Source organism: Cimex lectularius, unplaced genomic scaffold, assembly GCF_000648675.2.
Source record: "Cimex lectularius strain Harlan isolate CLEC.00 unplaced genomic scaffold, Clec_2.1 scaffold109, whole genome shotgun sequence".
Taxonomy (NCBI): domain Eukaryota; kingdom Metazoa; phylum Arthropoda; class Insecta; order Hemiptera; family Cimicidae; genus Cimex; species Cimex lectularius.
The window spans coordinates 365,686-385,506 of record NW_019392781.1 but is presented as its reverse complement, the minus strand read 5'-3'; the positions used below and the strand labels follow the sequence as shown (position 1 = coordinate 385,506).

The 19,821-nt window shown below is 37.7% G+C and overlaps 1 protein-coding gene across 1 annotated transcript in view; it reads right to left on the bottom strand.

Moving 5' to 3' along the window:
* LOC106665978 (tRNA dimethylallyltransferase) overlaps positions 1-19,821 on the bottom strand; it is a 237,623-nt gene that overhangs the window by 41,540 nt on the left and 176,262 nt on the right. Inside the window, exon 6 of the mRNA XM_014392816.2 lies at positions 2,573-2,708. Coding sequence (XP_014248302.1) covers positions 2,573-2,708 — 136 coding nt within the window. The remainder of the gene's footprint in view (positions 1-2,572; positions 2,709-19,821) is intronic.

The window sequence follows — 19,821 nt, the reverse complement described above, 5'->3', positions numbered from 1 at the left end:
CATCTGTATTTCATTTGGTGCCGGTCAATACCTCTCCTCCGATACCTCCTACCTAACTGCTTTGGTAGTAGTTGGTTAACAACAAATCAACCAATTAACAAATTTACCAACCAACCATCCATCTTCTATTCATTCAATCAACCAACTCACCTACCAACCTACAAAACAAGACTACCTGCCTACCAACCAACCAACAAACCTCCTACCTATCAATCAATCATACTACCTACCAACAACCATCCTTCGACCAATACAGCTAACCAACCAATCTTCCTCACCATATATCTAATTATATATCTATAACGTATTTTGTGTCGGTCTATCTCTCTCTGCATCTCTCTTTCGATCTATGTTATATCTATGTACATTTAATTTTGAGTCTGTCTCATTCTTTTTCTCTCTCACACACACACACAAGCGCGCGCACACGCACACACACACTTTCTCTCTTACTTTGTCTGTCTATTTCTCTCTTTATCCGTCCGTCGGTATCTCTCGCTCTCTCTCTCTCTCTCTCTCTCTCTCTTTTTCTTTATCTATTTATCTGTATGTATGTATGTCTATCTGTCTGGCTCTCTCTCTCTTTTTCTTTATCTATCTGTCTGTATGTATGTCTATCTGTCTGGCTCTCTCTATGTATGTGTCTCTCTCTCTCTCTCTCTCTCTCTCTCTCTCTCTTTCTTTATCTGTCTGTCTGTATGTTTCTATCTCTCTTTATCTATCTCATAGCTTACCATCCTCGAGCCTAATCTCCACCAAAAGTCCATTCACGATGCCTCCTTCAAGTTCTTATCTCTACTTCCATATTCCTGAGATACGGATTGACTTTTTAAACAGAACAATAGATAACAGTATATTTTTTCCAATTGGTAATGTGTCTCCCTAACCAACCGACAGATCTAACTACGTGTATATCTGCGTATCTACCTATATTTCATTTTGCGTCTGTCACTCATTCATTTTCGTTCCCTTTTACCTCTCTCTCACTCTTCCTCTCTTTTTCTGCCATTCCCGCTAACTCTTTCCTCTCTTTTGTTTTATCTTTCTCGAGGGTTTCTATTTTTCTATCGCTCTCACGATTAACTTATCGGGTCTGTCTCTATAAGGTTACTATCTTTTTATATAATTAGTTTGGTTTCGTTTAAGTGGCTTTTTTTATATCATTGTTGCCTCTCAGTATAACAAAAAATGATCCCCACTGTTATTAAATTTAAATTATTAAAAGTCATTTTATCATATTCTAATAATTTTTATTATTTATTTTGTAAGATGAGTACCGGCAAAACAAAAGTAAAATGTTAGTACCCAGATTATTGAACCGCAATTTCATTTTTCCCCTCAATGCACAAATGTGCCCGGTCACATGTCCAGAAACATTTCTTCGAGCGATTGGCCCGTGTCCAGAAGGGAATTTACTCAATTGCCGCCTTATTGGAGTATCAATAAAATCCGAACAGGCATGTCCAGGTACTTAAGGAGAGAACGGCCCAGTCCCATTGAAACAGGTTCAACACACCCGCAGATATAATCTGGACAGGTTGGAAAGTATCCCAGTACAATTTTAACAGGCGGTTTAAATCCGAACCTCCCGCAAGATCCAAAACTGTATTACGACTCGTAAAATCCACGACGCCCTCAGGACACAATCAAGACTTGAAATTTTAAGAGCCAAAAGAGCCTTATCTACGCGTTGTTAAATTTTACAATCGGATAAATTTAAACTTGATTGTATTGTGGTGTGACTTCGAGTGCCCACCACGGGTGCATCGTAAATGTACAGTTTTCTTCTTTTTGTCTCGAGCATGTAAACCTTTTCTTGTCCAGACTTTAACGATCTATTTACCCTTGAAATACCCCCAGCTAAGCTAATAACTTTTATGATTTTCTAAATGTGGATATAACACAATCTTGCGATTAAAAGCAGCGTAAATAATAGATGAACTATTTTCACCAAATTTTCCTTTTCAATCTTTTCTTATCAAGTCTTTTCACTTACGCAGGCACATTTTTATTGACAATTTCTCGACAAATCGAAAACCTGAGCAATTTCGCTTTTACACATCCTCCTCCTACATATTTCTTCTTGTTTGTTAAATTTTCCACATCGTTCTCAATATAGTTTATTGTATTTGCATTTAATTTCAGAGGAAATAATTAACGTATGCTCTCTTGTGAATCAAATAGGAAAATACAAGTATTTTGAAGAAAAAGAACAGAAAAACAACATTATCCTTTATGGTAATCATCCACATTCCCGACAGTGTATCTCCATTTTTTTAACCAACAAGAAGTTTTACTTTGTGGTAATTATGATGATTAAGCGCGTGGGCTTTTTGATAACGAACTTTTATACGTTGAATATAATACGGACTTCCGTTCACGGGTGAAAAGGCTTAACATATCTCTAAAATGGAAAAGTGATTGTTTTTAATAGGATACGAGCCGTTAAGATGTATTCATTAAGATTAGACTGATGCACTCCGCTTACTTCTTTATATTATATTATAATTAATCAAACCTGATGTTCATGACTCGAATTTTTTTAAATGTTTTAATATAAAAAGAAATCTACCTCTTGACACTGAATCCATAGCATGATGGCGTCTTTGAATCTAAGCGGTCCGCCCAAGTAGGACCCTCCGGAGTTTTGCTGTTCCTGAAGGATGTCAGAAAACTTCCTGCCCTGCTGTGCTAGGACCTGGAGTGATCTGAAAGAGAAAAGACAGAAAAATGTCAATTATAACTTCAAGGTTGAATATAACATGGAATATGAATGAACGTTTTATTTATCAGAGAGGGCAAAATATACACAGAGAAGGTACATATAGACAGATATAAAAATGAAGATGGATTTATGGGGTAAAACAGAAGAAGAAGAAGAAAGAAAAACAAAGAGAGAGAGAGATTGTGTGAGCGTTTGTGTTGGGATTTGTTGTGCGTATGTGTGTATGAGAGATTTGAAATTGAAAAAGGAAAAATTGAGAGAGATGACAGACATAAATAAAAATATATTTAAATTCATAAAATAATTGGAATCGAAAGGGGACAGAGTGACGCCAATAAATTGTAGATGGATGGTTAGGTAAATGTATACACCTAAACACTGAGAGGCAAAAAAAATGGCCACCCTCCTTTTTTTTGGGAAATATTTGCAGTCGTTATAATTTTTTCTGTTGTTTACTGCACATTTTTAAATAAAAATATAAGATATAGCTAAATAAAAAATTAAACTGCGTAAAACAATTTTACCAAATGAATTGGATGGATGAGGTTGGTTGGTTTGTAGGTAGGTTGATTTGTTGGTTGTAGGTGGTAGGTTAGTTGGTTGAATGGTTGATTCGTAAGTAGGTAAGAGTGTTGGTGGATTGGGTGGATGGAAGATCGGTTGGTAGGCAGATAGGTAAGCTGGTTGGTAAATAGGTAGGTTGGTATCTGGGATGGATGATTGGATGGTTGGTAAGTAGGTGCTGGTACGCTGGCTGGTTGGTCGGTTCCAAACTTATCACTTCTAAGATATAGATTGTTGTTTATTGCTCTGTTAATGAAAACATTGCCCGTATCTGAGGAATATAAAAGTAGAGACAATATTTTTCCTCCATTAGGAAGCATCGTGAATGGTTTTAAAAGATAGAAAAAAAGAGATAATAAAGACAGAAAGGAGGTATGAGAGAGAGAGAGAGAGAGAGAGAGAGAGAGAGAGAGAGAGAGAGAGAGAGAGAGAGAGAGAGANGAGTGAGAGAGAAAGAGAGAGTAAGAGGGAGGGAGGGAGAGAATAGGTACAAAGGAAGGTTTTACAGATATGTAGTTGTTGGTAGTCAGAATGGTTGGTTGTGGTAGGCAGGCTGTTTGGTTGGTTGAGTGGTTTGTAGGTAGGTTTATTGATTGGTAGGTAGGCAGGTTGATGGTTTGCAGTTAGGTAAGCAACAAATCTAAGTTTTTCTTTTAACTCTCCTCAATGCTTCTTGCTGCATCTTTCTCCAGCTTAAAATCGCCTTTCCGATGCGACTAGACTGTATCTGGGCTTGTGGCTCACTTTTTTAAATGGACAATTGCAAAGGTTTCTGGTTTTTCTTCAGATAGATGTCATGTTACTATCTCTGCTTCGCCCTCCTCTTAAGATGGCAGTTAAGGTTGGTTGATAGGTAAGAGGCTTGTTGGCTGGTTGAATGGTAGGTTAGTTAGTTGGTTGATAGCTAGGTAGGCTTGTTTAGGGAAACAAACCTGTACACGTTCCGGACTGTGTTTTTTAAGTATTCTATTATTCTAGTTTATTGTGTGAAACAAAAGCCAAGTGATTCCATATAAAATGTAATATCTGTGTCCCGTCATTTTAAACAAAAAAGTTATTCCTATTTAAAATTGAAAACCCAAGTAATTAAAAGGTCCGTAATTAATTTTCAACGCCAGAAGCAAACAAAACCGATTATTTTTTTATAGGGTGCAAATTCAGTCTTATTTAGCTGTTGTTTAATTCAATATACTAGAATCCTTTAAAAAAAATAAAATAAAAATAATGGTATTAAAAATATCGTAATACTGTTCATTCTGTTGTCACCAATAGTAGTAGTACCATAATTACTGTCATGACTTATTAAAACTAATGCTTGCTGGTTCTTGTGCCAGTTTTAGTACTTGCTACAGCAACTTGGGATAGGTATAGGGATAATGGAGGCTGCCACAAGACCTACTGCACCTCGACCTGAATGTATTGTGCTCCCCTGTTATTTATAATTCACTGGTCAGCTTCATTATTAATCAGCCTTCACAGCTTTGCCAGCGGTTACTTGGTGTAAGATCCTGCTTGTGGCTTTTCCCGTCCTAGTTGCAAGAACCCGCACCTACAGCAACTAACTTCCGTAATTTTCTACAAAGGTGTCAAAATTAACCAAAGAATCACATTTATCCACCCACTCGCCTCTTATCAACCTATCCTAACTCTATCTACCATTAAACCTGCATAAATACCAAAAGGCTTATAATTATATCTACGTACACCCTCCACTCACTCACCATCTCGTTATACATCCACATATTTATCTACCAAAACATCAAACCATTCTAGATATATGAACCAGTAATCAATCAAATCATGAATCTATCTAATGTATACTAAAGAACCTTAGAATCACGTCCTACTATCTACAACCACCTACCCACTCACCTACCTTGTTATCCATCCGCTTATTTACCTATCTATCTGAAAAAACTAGCCTACCTACACATATAAACGTAATAATCAATCAAATCTTGAATCAAATCCTACTATTTACAACCATCTACACGCACCTACCTCGTTATACATCCACTTTTTACCTACCAAAACGTCAAACCATTCTAGATATATGAACCAGTAATCAATCAAATCATTAATCTATCTAATGTGTATTAAAGAACCTTAGAATCACGTCCTACTATGTACAACCACCTACCCACTCACCTACCTCGTTATCCATCCGCTTATTTACCTATCTACCTGAAAAAACTAACTTGCCTAAACATATGAACGCAATAATCATTCAAATCCAACTATTTACAACCATCTACCCACTCGTCTGTCTCGTTATGAAATCCTCCTATTTATTCACCAAAAAACTACCGAAACATATCAATCAAACCACGAATCCATTTCTCATTAAACCTACATACATGCCAAAAGACCCTAGAATCAAATCCAACTATTAACACCTACCCACGCACCAGCCTAGTAATCATTCTACCTATTTACCCATCTGCCTACCAAATTACCGAGCTAGGCATATGACCCTAATTATGTATTATATCCTGAATCTGTGTAGAATCAAATCTTTATTTCCAACAACCATCAATGTTATTCGTCATTTCTCCCAATGGCCAACCATCGAACTTATACACTCATTAATCTTTTAATCAACCCAAATCTTGTTTAAGAGTCAATAAAGGCAAAGCGCCCATTCTTCCTGTTAATTCAGTGTGCAGTACGTTTTGTACTTGTTTTTTAAGGGGGATAAACTTATTTTTGAATTAGAGTCACGTATCTGCCGGCCAGAAAGCGCCAAGGGAAGCAACTTCGTCGGTAATTAGCCGGTGAATAGGCCGTCTTATCTCCGTTCCCTTCACGCCAATTAAAGCTTCCAGGGGAACGACGGCCCCGGCCGGCTTCTTAACGCGAATCTGCTTTGTGTTCCCTCCTCACAACCCCTTCAACTTCCACATATCGTTTATTAACAAAAGGCGATTCGGGAGGAATCCGAGGTTTGCCACATCGTGTCTTTCCCTATCCTCCGAGCCTCTTAATTAACATAAACAATCCTCTTACTATAAGAGGATCAACATTACAACATTCTTAATTGTGCAACATTCAGAAAGCTTTCAAGTGATCCAACACGGTTAAAATTAAAGAGAAAAAATCACATTAATCAAGTTTCACACTCACTTTCATTCGATTTTACGTCCGGCCCAATTCCATATTAAAATTCATGGCATGTTTTAACATTGATTTCTCCTTCGGTGACATTCAAATTCAGCTTGATCATTTAGTCAAAGTAAATAAACTTTTCAGTAACCCACAACGTTTCTAAGGATCAAGGTGACTGCATACTTGCCCCTTTCTTGTCCAACGTTGCCCCAGGGCAACGCCAAATTTAGAAAAATTACTATAGCTTACTTAATTCTATATGTTTAGTGCAGTGTTTTTCTTTCAATGTTTCATCGCTAATATTGGCAACACTGGTTTATTTAGCGCCAATCTAAAATATCCATCTTGCGATCTTTTATCTCCAGCATGACTCTTCACCCCACGTCAACTCGTATCGATTGTTATATTTGCCAAAAATAAAATTTTTCATATCACGTTTATAATTTAAAGCTTTCTTGTCCTAAGTTGCTTCAGAGCAATGACAATTTTGTTTCAGTTTATCGGGAAATTCCGTGAATTTAGGTGTATTGGTTTTCCTTCAGGGCTTCATCCCGTGTGTTGGCAAACTGCTTTATTTAGCGCTATCCATCTTGTGATCTTCTAACTTCTAATATCGCTTTTATAATTTAACGCTTTCTTGCCTTAAGTTGCTCCTGAGCAATGACAACTTAAGCAATTTTGTTTAAGCTTATCGGGAAATTCCGTGAGTATTAGTTTTCTTTCAATGCTTCATCCCGTGTATTGGCAACACTGATTCCTTTAGCGCCAATCTAATATATACATCTTGTGATCTACCTCCAACATGTCTCTTCACCCCACGACTACATCTTGTATCGATTGTTATATTTGTCAAAAAAATTTCATGGCACGTTTATAATTTAACCCTTTCTTGCCTTAAGTTGCTTCAGAGCAATGACAACTTTAGCAATTTTGTTTAAGCTTAGCGGGAAATTCCGTAGTTTAGGGGGTGTTTTTTTTTTCTTCAATGTTTCATCCCGTGTATTGGCAATATATTTGGGGCAATCTAAACTCTATAATTAAACTCATTGGATTTCTCGCTAACGTTTTAACAAAATTGCCAAATTTCGTCTTGCTCTATGACAACATTAGGCTATAAAGGGTTAACTATCTGTATTTAAAGGTGCCTTTAAATGACTACACCAATCTACCATTAGGGTTAAACGGCGTTTTGAATTAAGTTCAAACTCAGTTTAAACTTGAACAACGGTGAAAAGGGCCCCCCAGGCGACGGAACGTTATTAGCTGGTTAGGGATGGTTAGGGTTATAAAGGATACAAATAATCATCTACCTACAAAAAATATCCGACCAACACGTATCAACCAAAGAGTGAATCGGTCTGTCAACGAACTAACTTATATAGCAAAAGACGCAGTAATCAAGTTCAGCTATGTACAACCATTTTTATCCACTTACCTACCTACTTATCATTCCACATAATTTCCTATCTTCCTACCATAAAAATGATGGTGATGATCCTTATAATCAAACAAATCGTGATTCTACCATCATCTGCGTACATACCAAAAGACACTAAAATACAATTCAACTACAACCATCACTCATTCCACCTTCCGAACTTGTTGTCATTTCACCTACCACAAACATCCGGTTTAGCAATATAAACCTTAACCAGTCATATTGTCTATTAATTGCCTAATCTATCTGCAATAAAACCTACAATTATTCCAAAAGATCCTAGAATCAAAGTATCTGAAAAAAAAACCTAGTGCACCTAATCAACCTTGATCAACTTATCTATCAACCAACTTTCCAAACTATCTTACATACAACCGACTAACCCTTAATTATGTCTGTCAGTCGTACTACCCCTGAACCCTTAGTTTGAAATGTACGTTTATAAATGTACCAAAATCGTCAGTAATTTACTTATTATATATTTAAAAAACTGAAGAACCAGTCCAAACTTTCAGTAAGTAATGAAGGCAGAAAAAGGCTTAAACACAACGCAAGTCGTGAAATTTCATTACAGTCGATCAATTCCTAAAGATTCCGAATTGCGTGGAAACTTGTCTGACCGCAAATCGAAGCGGGAATAGTCGGACCAGAAGTGATCAGCGATCAATTTTTTGTTCGATTCGTCTACAATTTATCGACAGAGCTTAATGAAACGAACAGATCATACCCAGTAAGATATATTAAACCGGGAACGATATTTTAGAATCTTAAAATTTGCAAGCAAAATTTTGAACTGAATTTTAACGCTGTCTTCTCGGCACTTTTTTCAACCGGAAAGCTTTAATCTGCATGTCTGCTAAATGTAGAGAGGTTTTAAGGTGAGAGTGGATGCAGTATCGATAACCTCCATATTCCAGAATAGTGGTCGTAGATTGGAGTTAAACCAAAGAACATGGTTGTACACATAACCCTGCATCATCTGCCCACAGGCCTTCCAAATCAAAAATCTGTACATTATAATGCCCAATAATATCTATAAAACTCTCCACTACACTAACCAACATATGAACATTTCAATTACTATTTGCGATTTAACAACTGGAAATCGTTCGTATTAAGACCGTTTAAAATACAAGCAAAAATTCGCGTTTGCCCAACTCCAAAATCGATTTCGGTTTAATATTTCAAATGAGCCGAGGGCATGTAATCTGTGCCAATTTGTAAGAATTAAATTTTTGTAAAAGTGTGTTTATGACCCGAAAAGCCGTTATTAGCGAAAATAGGTTATTAACGGGCTCGATCGAATTCGATTAGCTCACGATCAACTCGGAGAAAAATCAATTAAACTAATGTTTATATCATTTTGTGGTTTGCTGAAATTAATAACATATTGCGTACAGAGCGGAAAAATGGAAAATGTTTTGAACATGCCTCTCGCCCATTTTCTGCATTGTCAGACTGCAACTAAGCGTAGGCGCAGTGACTCAAACACTTGTCACTTCCCAGGTGCCAGCCTCATTAATTTACGAGCCTGGATGACTAATTGTGAAGCTGGAAACGTCCCGATTTCGAATCACATAAGCCGTGTAACTCGTTCGACAGGATACGACAAGAAATCCGCAAGGGGGGGATTCTTCTTACAAGAAAAATGTGATTAACTTAGATCGCGGATCAATTAGAAAACTTCAGTCCTTATATATTAATTAATTTACAATTTAGAAACCACTGTTAAGCAGTGGTTCAGAGTAGTCGATATCCTCGTCTCTAGAAAATAAACAATATTGCTCTGCCATATTTCGGGACGTTACGGGAGCATTTAACCTAAATATGCTGGAGTCTTTCCTCTCGTATTGATAGTTTAAAGTGAGAATCGGCACCGATTTTTTCACCCATCACATCAATCAAAGCTCGGGTTCCACAAGAGAACCTAACTCGTACACTGCTGACGTACCACCATATCCAAACACACAATTCACAACCTAAGCGGACGACACTGCAATCTTACCAACAACTCCAATCCTTGCCTATTATATATGACATTATACAGGGTGACTACAGGCGATAAGTGTTTTCTTACAGCAAATTTAACGCTCTTTCAGGTGGCAGAATTTCTTTAGTTTATAAGCAATTTAGTAGACCTTGATTTTTCGACACTTATCGCCAGATTTATGTTGCATATGGTGAGTAGAAACACCTCCTGAAATTTTCAACACTTATCGCCATTTTTTTTTTTGTTGCATATGGTGAATAGAAATACCTCCCGAAATTGTTGACACTATCGCCAGTTTTTTGTTGTATATGGTGAGTAGAAACTCCTCCTGAAATTTTCTACACTTATCGCCAGTTTTTTGTTGCATATGGTGAGTAGAAACACCTCCCGAAATTTTCGACACTTATCGCCAGTCACCCTTTATATTTATCATAAATTAATTTTTCGAGTGGTCCTTAATGGTTGTTATTTATTACAATTTTAAAATTGTTGAGGTGTTTCCTTAAGGTTTATCGTCAATTTTTTTTAATTTGTGCACGACAAATTATTGTGATAATATGTTTCCATTAGCGGAGGATGCTTAATTTCATCTTTCCGCCCATCTCGGCCACATGCCGCCCCCCACCGTTTTGCTCCACCGGAAGCGGGAGATTAATAAAAAGCGAGCAGATGTCGATCGTAGGAAGTGCAAGTTGCGGCACCAGTGTAATCGGCCACGCCAAGTTAGGGCCAGTGGGGGAAACTTCGGCCGAAAGTTCCCGGGGCCGGAGACGGGGATCGAAGACCCCCCCCCGCGGGGTTGAAGATGCGAGGAATGTAACAGACCAAAAAGGGGGAAATGTAAGCCCGCGGATACGAAATTAGAAAATTGTAGGCGGGAAAGGCGTCTTCGCCCCCCACAAAGGTTTATTGTTATGCCTCGACTAGACTCTTTTCCGGAAAAAATGTTTGTATAAAATGCCCCAAATCCGATGTAAGACCTTGAGAAAACAACAATAAGACTTACAATATAACTAAGGCAAATTTCCTGTTATATGATCTAATTTTATCCAATTCTACCGAGTTCTTACATCAATTAACAATACAATAAAGTGTGCGTTGAATGTTTTGCGTATTTGTTTAATATTTATAAGTTTCTAATAATAAGCCGTAGCGTTGATCCAACTACTCAAGGGCCATAAATATAGAAAATGAGATTTTTTGACCTGGTGGCCAACTAGCCCAAGAAGGGGCAGCACGTTCACCCATTGGACCTGAACCACAAATAGACACACCGGAATGTGGTGTGCTCTAATGTAGGCATTGGAAAAATGGCTTCAGAAAGAAAAACTCAAGCACAAGATGAAAGCCAGGTGATTGAAAGAAAATTTTAGACCTCTATACTAATCCCTTCTTAACTGCCATCTTAAGAGGAGGGGCGAAGCAGACATGTAACATGACATCTATCTGAAGAAAAACCCAAAACCTTTGCAAATGTGATGCACTATCCCAGATACGGTCAAGTCGCATCGGAAAGGCGATTTTCAGTGGAGCATGATATGGCAAGAAGCATCGAGGAAAGTGCTTAGCTTTGTTGCTTACCTACCAGGAAACCAAACAATGTGCATTACTACATACCAACCTACCACACAACCGACAAACCTCCTTCCAATCAATCAGAATCTCTACCTGACCACCAACCAACCATCCAATTTGCCTACCTACAAACCAACAAGCCTTCCTACCTACCAACCAACAAACATACCTACAAATCAACTAACCTCTCTAGCCACCAAATAACCTACTTACAACCACTCAACCAACCAAACGGCTTGCCGACCTACATATCAACCTACCAATCATTCCGACTACCAACATCTATCCATAAAACCTTCCTTTGTACCTTCTCTCTCTCTCTCTCTCTCTCTCTCTCTCTCTCTCTCTCTCTCTCTCTCCCTCTCTGCCGACTTAGCAGCCAGGGAGTTAAGAGGGCAGTGGCCGGTATCTCTGCTCTCTGAACTATCACCTAAAAAAAAATGTGTAATGACAAAGCTGAGGGAAAATATGCCGACTCTGACATGAGATATAGCCATCTTACAACCAAGAAAAGTGCGAGAAGAGTCACCCAAGGAAAATGCTTAATTTTGAGGGGAAAAAGCGTACTTTCCACCGTATGACCTCATCATAGGGGTTCCACAATAAACCTATATAGGTCGTCAATGGCAAAAATGGGGCGCCTGTTTGGTCAAATGTTATGTTTATTTCTTCATTAGAAACGAATCCAGGTCTTTCTCCTCCTCTTCTGTCAGATTAATTATCACAAATTTAAATCGAACCCTTATTTACTAACAATCAGAACCTCCTCAACTGTTTATAAAGGGAATGAACGACCACTGTCCGCACTCAGTGTAAATTACAGTTTAAAATGGATTTATTGGCTTTACTAATTGATTTTTATCTCTTCAAACCTCATTAATTTCCAAGACGTCTATTATCATTGTATCAATACAAATATCGATTAATTAGTTCATTCATGGCAAATGTCAGTAGGTTTAGTTATAAATTAATTAATAATAAATAAAATATTCTTTTTTTTTAACTTTTTTATGCCTTCAATGAAGCGGAGATAATTTAATTTGGAATGGTATCTTCAATTCCTAGCGTACAAAATAAACCTTTAAGCGGTCCAATGAAAGTATCAGTAACACACTGCACTTTTTAAATAGAAGAATTCCATATCCGCAATCCACTCCCCATCTTTGAACAAGGTAGAAAATAAACTGCTGAAATATTTTTGTATATTGATTACAGTGAAGTAAGTTGATAATTTGTGGAATTCGTGAGAGAATGTAAGTGAGTCCAAATGCAGCCTTGTCTCGAAAACGTTCAAAGAAACTCTTATCGGCTAGACGGCCAGGCCTGAAGGCTGTCTAGATGCATCTAAGCATAAAAGATATCGCCCACGGCCCATATAAGAAGGAGAGGAGGGTCGGATTAAAGCACCGGCTTAAAATGGCAATCTTGGCATTTCTTCCTAAAACGCGAATCACAGCGAGATAGAGGTGGTGTCGTGTTACTCACGGGATAATCGTAACTAACAAGATTTACGATCTTAACATACTGGGATAAACCCGATAAAATAATTGGGGAGGAAGTGTATAAGGACTTAAAATTATCTATCACCCCTCTAAGCTTTCTGCCTTTGGTATCTCTTTCTTCCAGCCTTTAACTTACTCTCTCTTTCTCTCATTCCCTTCTTGTTTTTATTATCTTTCTTCTTTCTTTCTGTTTGTCACTGTCACTTGCTCTTTCTTACCTCTCTACCTTTATTATCGCTTTATTTATGTATTTCACGTGCTCACCTTCTCTCTCACCCCTCTCTGCTTTTATTGTCTCTTTACTTCCTTCTTTAACTTGCTCTCCCATCCTTCTCTATCTTTATCTCTTTTTTTGTATTTCACTTGCTCATCCCTTTTTTGTCTTTCACAATCATTCTGTCTTTAACTTCATCCCTTTCTGTCTTTAGTGTCTCGTTCTTTCTGTCTTTCACATTCATTTTCTCTTGCTCCATCATCCCTCTCCGTCTTTATTATCCTCTTTCTCACACTCTTTCTTTCTGTATTTCAATTGCCCTCTCGCTCATCCCTCTATTGCCTCTTTATTTAGTCCTTTAACTTGCTCTCTCTCTCATCCCTCTCTATTTTATTGTAGCTTTCTTTCTGTCTTCCTCTTGTTCATCCCTTCGTGTCTTGGTCTCTTTCTTTCTGACTTTCCCTTGCTCTCTCTCCTCCCCTCTGTCTTTATTATCGCTTTCTTTATGTCTTTAACTTCCTCGTTCTCATCCCTCTCTGTCTTTATTGTCTCTTTATTTATGTCTTTCACTTGGTCATCCCTTTCTGTCTTTGTCCCTTTCTTTCTGACTTTTATTGTTCTCTCTCTCCTCCCTCTCTGTCTCTATTGTCTCTATTTATATCTTCAATTTTCTCTCTCTCTCTCATTCCTCTCAGTCGTTAATGTCTCAGTTTTCAATCTTAACGTGCTCATTTTAACTATGTCGTAAACCTGAATGATTACTATAAGTTAACATTAGCAATAACGCAGACAGTATCGTAGGAAATGGAGCGATAGCCTTTTATGTGCATATGTCCATCAGTCGTGTGTGTGTGTGTGTGTGTGTGTGTAAGATTTTCCTCAATCTTCAATCTATATTAATCAAAAGATGTACATTCTGACCCTCTCGTTAATTTCTGTATAATGTATTACATCTTACTTCAACTAAGTTTCTTGCCTTTCTTGTCTGTCACACGAATCGACATAAGGTTCAAATACGTACTGATGCAAAATATCAACCAAAAACAGTTTTTACATTTGTACATATTTTTTTTTGTGCGGTTCGAAACGAATTCCATTTAAAAGAGCCTTACCCTTGGAGACTGGTATATTGGCATCACACCGCTTTCTGAATAAAGATGTTTCATTCGGAAGAGAAGGCAGGTTCAAAAATAAATAAATAAACAAGTGTAGCATCATTTCTACTCTCTTTTTATGTGTGAATTCTTTCAAATATCAATTATAAACTGAAAGTAGAACTTACGATGTATAAAATTGAACGATTAAGTGTTCGGATAAGGGGGTCCGCCTAGTCTCGTCATGCCTTGGCCAATAAACAGAAAAGTTTTCTTATTCAATGCATTTTATATAATTATTTTTAACAGGACTTGGCTAGATGTTTGAGTACTTAAAAATTTCCCTCCATCCAAGCCGGGTGCACCGAAAATAAACTATTACAAAAATAAACAAGCCTATCAAGGACATTATTGGTTCAATGCTAATTTTATGATTTCGTCTGGGGCACGGATATTATTATATCGGCTCTTTTGCATTAACTACCATCAACTTGTAAAAAATACGGTATTTAATATGTCAATGTCAATTAAACTTATTTTATTAGGTTAGTGTGATTATATGAAAATTGGACAGCGCATCAGGATAACAGCGACAAGACTTCGTGCCAAGTGCACAATGGACCATAACATATTTCAAATCAATTCTAAAGCAGCAATATACCAGCACTATTGGTCTGTCTTGCCTAGTTGTATATCTGTGACATCTGGTTTATACAACCAAGCGCTTTCCTATTCCCTATGTCAGTAATCAACACGATGTGACCTTTCAAGGAAGAAAACCTAAGCAATTGTTGACTCTAAATAGTTTTTACCATTGGAATGATGTAACGCTTGATTCAAACATCAACTGGCCACGATTCAAAACAATTCGATTGTTGCCAATGGGTACAAGCAGGTGATCGTATAAAAAATAATACCTCGACGTGGTATTATTTAATAGTCGGAATCTGGAGCAACCGGTTAATTTTGATCCAGGCCATTATGAGAGACAGCGTCTAATAATATGGAGGGTCTTGTAATTGTTTTGGAAACCGTGTGGATACGCCCTGGCTTCCTGACAAGGTGCCCCCTTAAATTAAAGTACTCATTCGTGATCCTTTAATAACTCGTTTCTCCTTTAAACTCCCCCTCCTACCATAAAAAAACCGACGTAATCATAAAACTATCACTGCCGATAGGATCGTCTAGTCTCGCTACTACACCGTGATCTATGCACGGTGAACGTTTTTTGTTATGACCTAGTAAAGTCCTTTTCTGTTAAACCATATACATATATAGTCAGGTATGTAGGCATATTAGTTGATTGGTAGGCATGCAATAAACATAGGTTGGTTTTTTGGAGACGTTTCGGTTGTTATGTGGTAATGTATATGAGTTTAGTACCTAGGTCGGATGGTAATTATGACATTTAAATGTAACTGACCCTCTTATTAACGGAGGGTTAGGCAAGAAGATTATATTTTATAGGTAGGTTGGTTTGTTAGTACTCATAGGAAGGTATACGTTTTTTTATGGCAGTTATGAACTTTAATTTACTATTCTCTTTTAAACCTAATTTACTATCTTATCTCTTTCTTTCTTAACCTCTCTCTCACCCTCTCTCTGTCTCCCTTTCTTAACCATCTCTCTTCTCTCTCTCATACTTTCTGTCTTCTTTATTGTCTCTTTCTTTCGTTCTATCACTTGCACTCTCTCTCAATATGTAGTTATTATGCATTTTTCACTTTCACTTCCTATCTTTCTTCTTCTCGGATCCCTCTCTCTCTTTATTCTTTCTTTCATTCTCCGCTTGCTCACTCTCCCTGTGTTTATGATATACTTTTTCTCTTTTTAACTTCTCTTTCTCCTTCTCTGTCTGTGTTATCTATTTCTTTGTCTTTCACTTGCTCTATCTCATCTGTCTTTATTATATATTTCCTCTCCCTCTCCTTTCCTGTCATTCTCCTCTCATCCCTCTCGGTCTTTATTATCTCTTTGTTTATGTCTTTCACTATCGTCTATTTACTTCTTTCTTTCACTTTCTCTGTATTTATTATATAATTCTCCCACTCGTTCACTCTCTAACTCTCTCGGTGTTTATAATTTTTTTCTTTCTTTCACTTGCTCTCACTCGATCTCTAATTCACTCTTGTTCCCTTCTCTCAATTCATCTATGTCTTTGTTGTCTATTACATTTTCTCGCACTATCTCCCTGACTGTTTTCATTTTACATTTTCTCTCTCTTTCACTTCCTGTCATCCTCCTCTGTCTTTATTATCTCTTTCGTTATGTATTTCACTTGCTTTCACTCTATCACAAATTTCCCTCTCCTTTTGTCGTCCCTTTCTTACTCTCTCTTAATTAATCTATGTCTGTTGTCTCCTCTCTCTCTCTCTCCTTCTTTCTATTTTGTTTCTCGTTCTCTTTATTTCTCTCTAATCCTTTCTCTCTCTCTTTCACCCCTCGCTCTCCTTCTTTCCCCATCTCCCTTTCCCTCACTCTCACTTTCTTTCTCTCCCTCTCTCTCCCCCCTTCTTTCCAATCTCCCTTTCCTCTCTCTCTCTCTCTGTTTTGTTTCTCCTTCTCCTTCTCTCTCTCTATCTCACACACACACTTACACCCACACGCACGCACACATTCACGATGATTCATGAAAAATAATGACTGCTTCACCATACTCCCCAGAATCCTTGGTCGCCCTGGCGCCAAAAGGACGTTTGTGTTGTGATTTATTTTAACAAAGCAGTAGATAGCAAAACAATTCTTAGAATTGACGGCCAAGGGATTATACGTGTACCCTTGTAACAGTACAACCCGGAGACAAACTTAATTGTTCTAAGGGGTAAATTAAAATACATATACATAAATATTTGAGAATCAGGTAATTGCCAATAAGAAACCCTGTGCTGTATACAAATTGAATGATTTCACATTTTTTACACTTATTTACCACTTTTACCTAATTTTCTTTTTCCTCTCAGTCTGATATTCAATCCATTTCTACGGTATAAAATACTGACCTTATTGATTGAACAAATAATTTTATAGAAATGATAAAGGTGGGGTTGTTCAACCGCTTTAAAAGATAATTCTTGTTTTCTTTCAACGGGTTTCCTATATATGTCTATTTCAATATTAGATTATTTATTATGCTCCTTCGTCACTTCTCATTGGAACTTTGGCGGTGGATCGGTGGGTCTACTATTCAACTCATGTCGAGAGACGTGTTTTAACTCCATCAAGATGATGTGAGGTTTAATGTTTGAAATCCGCATCGCTGAAGACAAAACGCTGAATCTTTTATCTTTTTTATCTTTTAAAGTAGTTAAATAATTTTATGTACCATTTTTTTTACCCTTAAAATTTAAATTTGGAGGTAAGAGATGGAAAACCCTAATTCGGCAAATTTTACCTAGTTGTCTTCTTACGGCTCTGGAGCTTTATTGGCTTTCTCAAAGCATTTTGAAGTATTTCTCAAGTACATTTTCTTATTATGGGATGTACTTTACGTTGCATATATTTCAAACGGTATAGTTTTGACCTAAAATAAAAACTTCAATGTTTTTTTAATCTTTGTTTGTTTTATCTTTGTGCTAAAATGGAAGAATTGCAAAAATTAACTGGTAATTGTATGGAAACATGACCTATTGGTGATTTTCAGAAAGGTCATTAGTTATGTCATAGACGGCTTAAAGTCTCTTTATTCTCGGCTCTGTACACCTGAAATAAAACATAACTTGAAATAAGTTAATACTATTTGATTGATTGAAGACAGAAAGGGAAAAACACGCGATTGTACGGAAACCTATGGATGTGGTACATTAGCCATACACGGTTCTTCTGAATATAATTGTATACTGTTGATGATCGATGGTAGTGATTCATCAGAGATTTGATTGGTAGACGCCAAGTTCAAAACAATGGGAGCTTTTAACGACGAGCCACTTCGTCAGGTAGCTGCCTTCTTTCAAGGGTCCGACCAGAGGCGCCCAAATCCGCACATCCTCGTCCTTTGAAGGGCCGAACCTTTGACAAGGGACTAATCTACTTCCTGTAAACCCATCACAAAAAAAAAAAAAACCTAGTTTGTCGTTTCACCCTTCGTAAAGGTACCTAAACGGTACTTTCCAGTCTATTGGAAATATCGATGTGTTTTGGCACATGATCATCATGTACAATTACATTTGGTCAATTGATTTTTCGATCTTTATTCTTACTAATATTTTTGAAAAGGTTGAAAGAACCTTTTTTAAAATTCAGAATGAATGTTGAAACGTGGTTTTAAGCTTCCTCGGCCATTTGTTTTTTGCTAGTCCCACCCGCAACTCGAGAAAGTTCTATGGGTTGTGCAAGTTCGCAATCTACGTGTGAATCATCCGGCCATATGGCTGTCTGATGGCTCAGCCCGGTTTTTTTGACCCCCCAAGAAATTTTTCGAACTATGATTGATCGCTATTGCCGTCGACGAGTCACGAGGCCATTTTTAACCGTAGACAAGCCTCTATGGTGCTAATTGGACCCTAGGCCCCGAAATGTTTACTTTAGCCGGAGCGAGCTTCCGAACCGTCGAGGAATTCCTGTCGGATCTACAAGCCTTCAAAAGGGAGAATTTTAAAAGTCAGACAGAAAAAAAACAACACAAAAGTCGACGTGCCGGGCTTCGCGCGCGCGCGTGTGTATGTGTGTGCGTATGCGTGCGAGAGAGATAGAGAAGAGAAGGACAGGGAGGGAAGAGAAAGAGAGGAGGGAGGGAGAGAGAGAGAATGAGTGTGAGAAAAGAAGGAAAATAGAGAGGAGGACGGAGGAAGAGAGAAAAAAGAGAGAATATTGAATGGGAGAAAAAAGAGGAAGTGAAAGAGAACACGTACGAAAGAAATAAGAGTTTCGAAGAAATAAGAAAGACATAGTTACTTAGAGAGAGACAGCAATTGAGTGAGTGTGGGAGGGAGAAAAAGAGAAAAATAGAGAGAGAAAAGAGATAATATTGAATGAGAGAAACAGAAAGAAAGCAAGTGAACACGTACGAAAGAAGAGTTAGAGGAAGATAGGCGGGAAAGATATAGACAGAAGAAAGAGAGAGAAAAGAGAGAACATTGAATGAGAGAAGGAAAAGTAGTGAAAGAGCACAAGTAAGAAAGAAATGAGTTAGAAAGAGATAATTACATAGAAAGATAGAGTGTGAGTGAGGGAGAAAAAAGGAAAAAAGAAAGGGAGAGAGTGAATGAGAGAGTGACAGAGCATTAAGAGAGAGAAAAAGTGAGAGTGGATGAAAGAGAACGTGGAGGAAGAAATAGAGGACGAGACAGATAGATAACATTTTTGATATCCGTCTAATTCTTCCTCTTCTTCCTTCCACGTAAGTACCAACTAATTAATAAAAGAGTGAATAAATGAGCTAGTGCGTGTTTGATTGTAATGCCGAACGGGAAGTACGTCGACCTAGTTCTAGATAATTTGGAGGTGTGGGCGATGGTATTCTGTTCGGTCTAGGTAGGTGTCTATAATCTATCTTGGCCGTTGAACGTGTGATTGTTTGAACAAGGCCGCCCACGCCAGCCGGCGGAAAAAGGTCCTCGGACCTCCTTTAAAACATCGCCAACGCATATCAGCATGCGTTGAACCCGGTGGCTCGTGA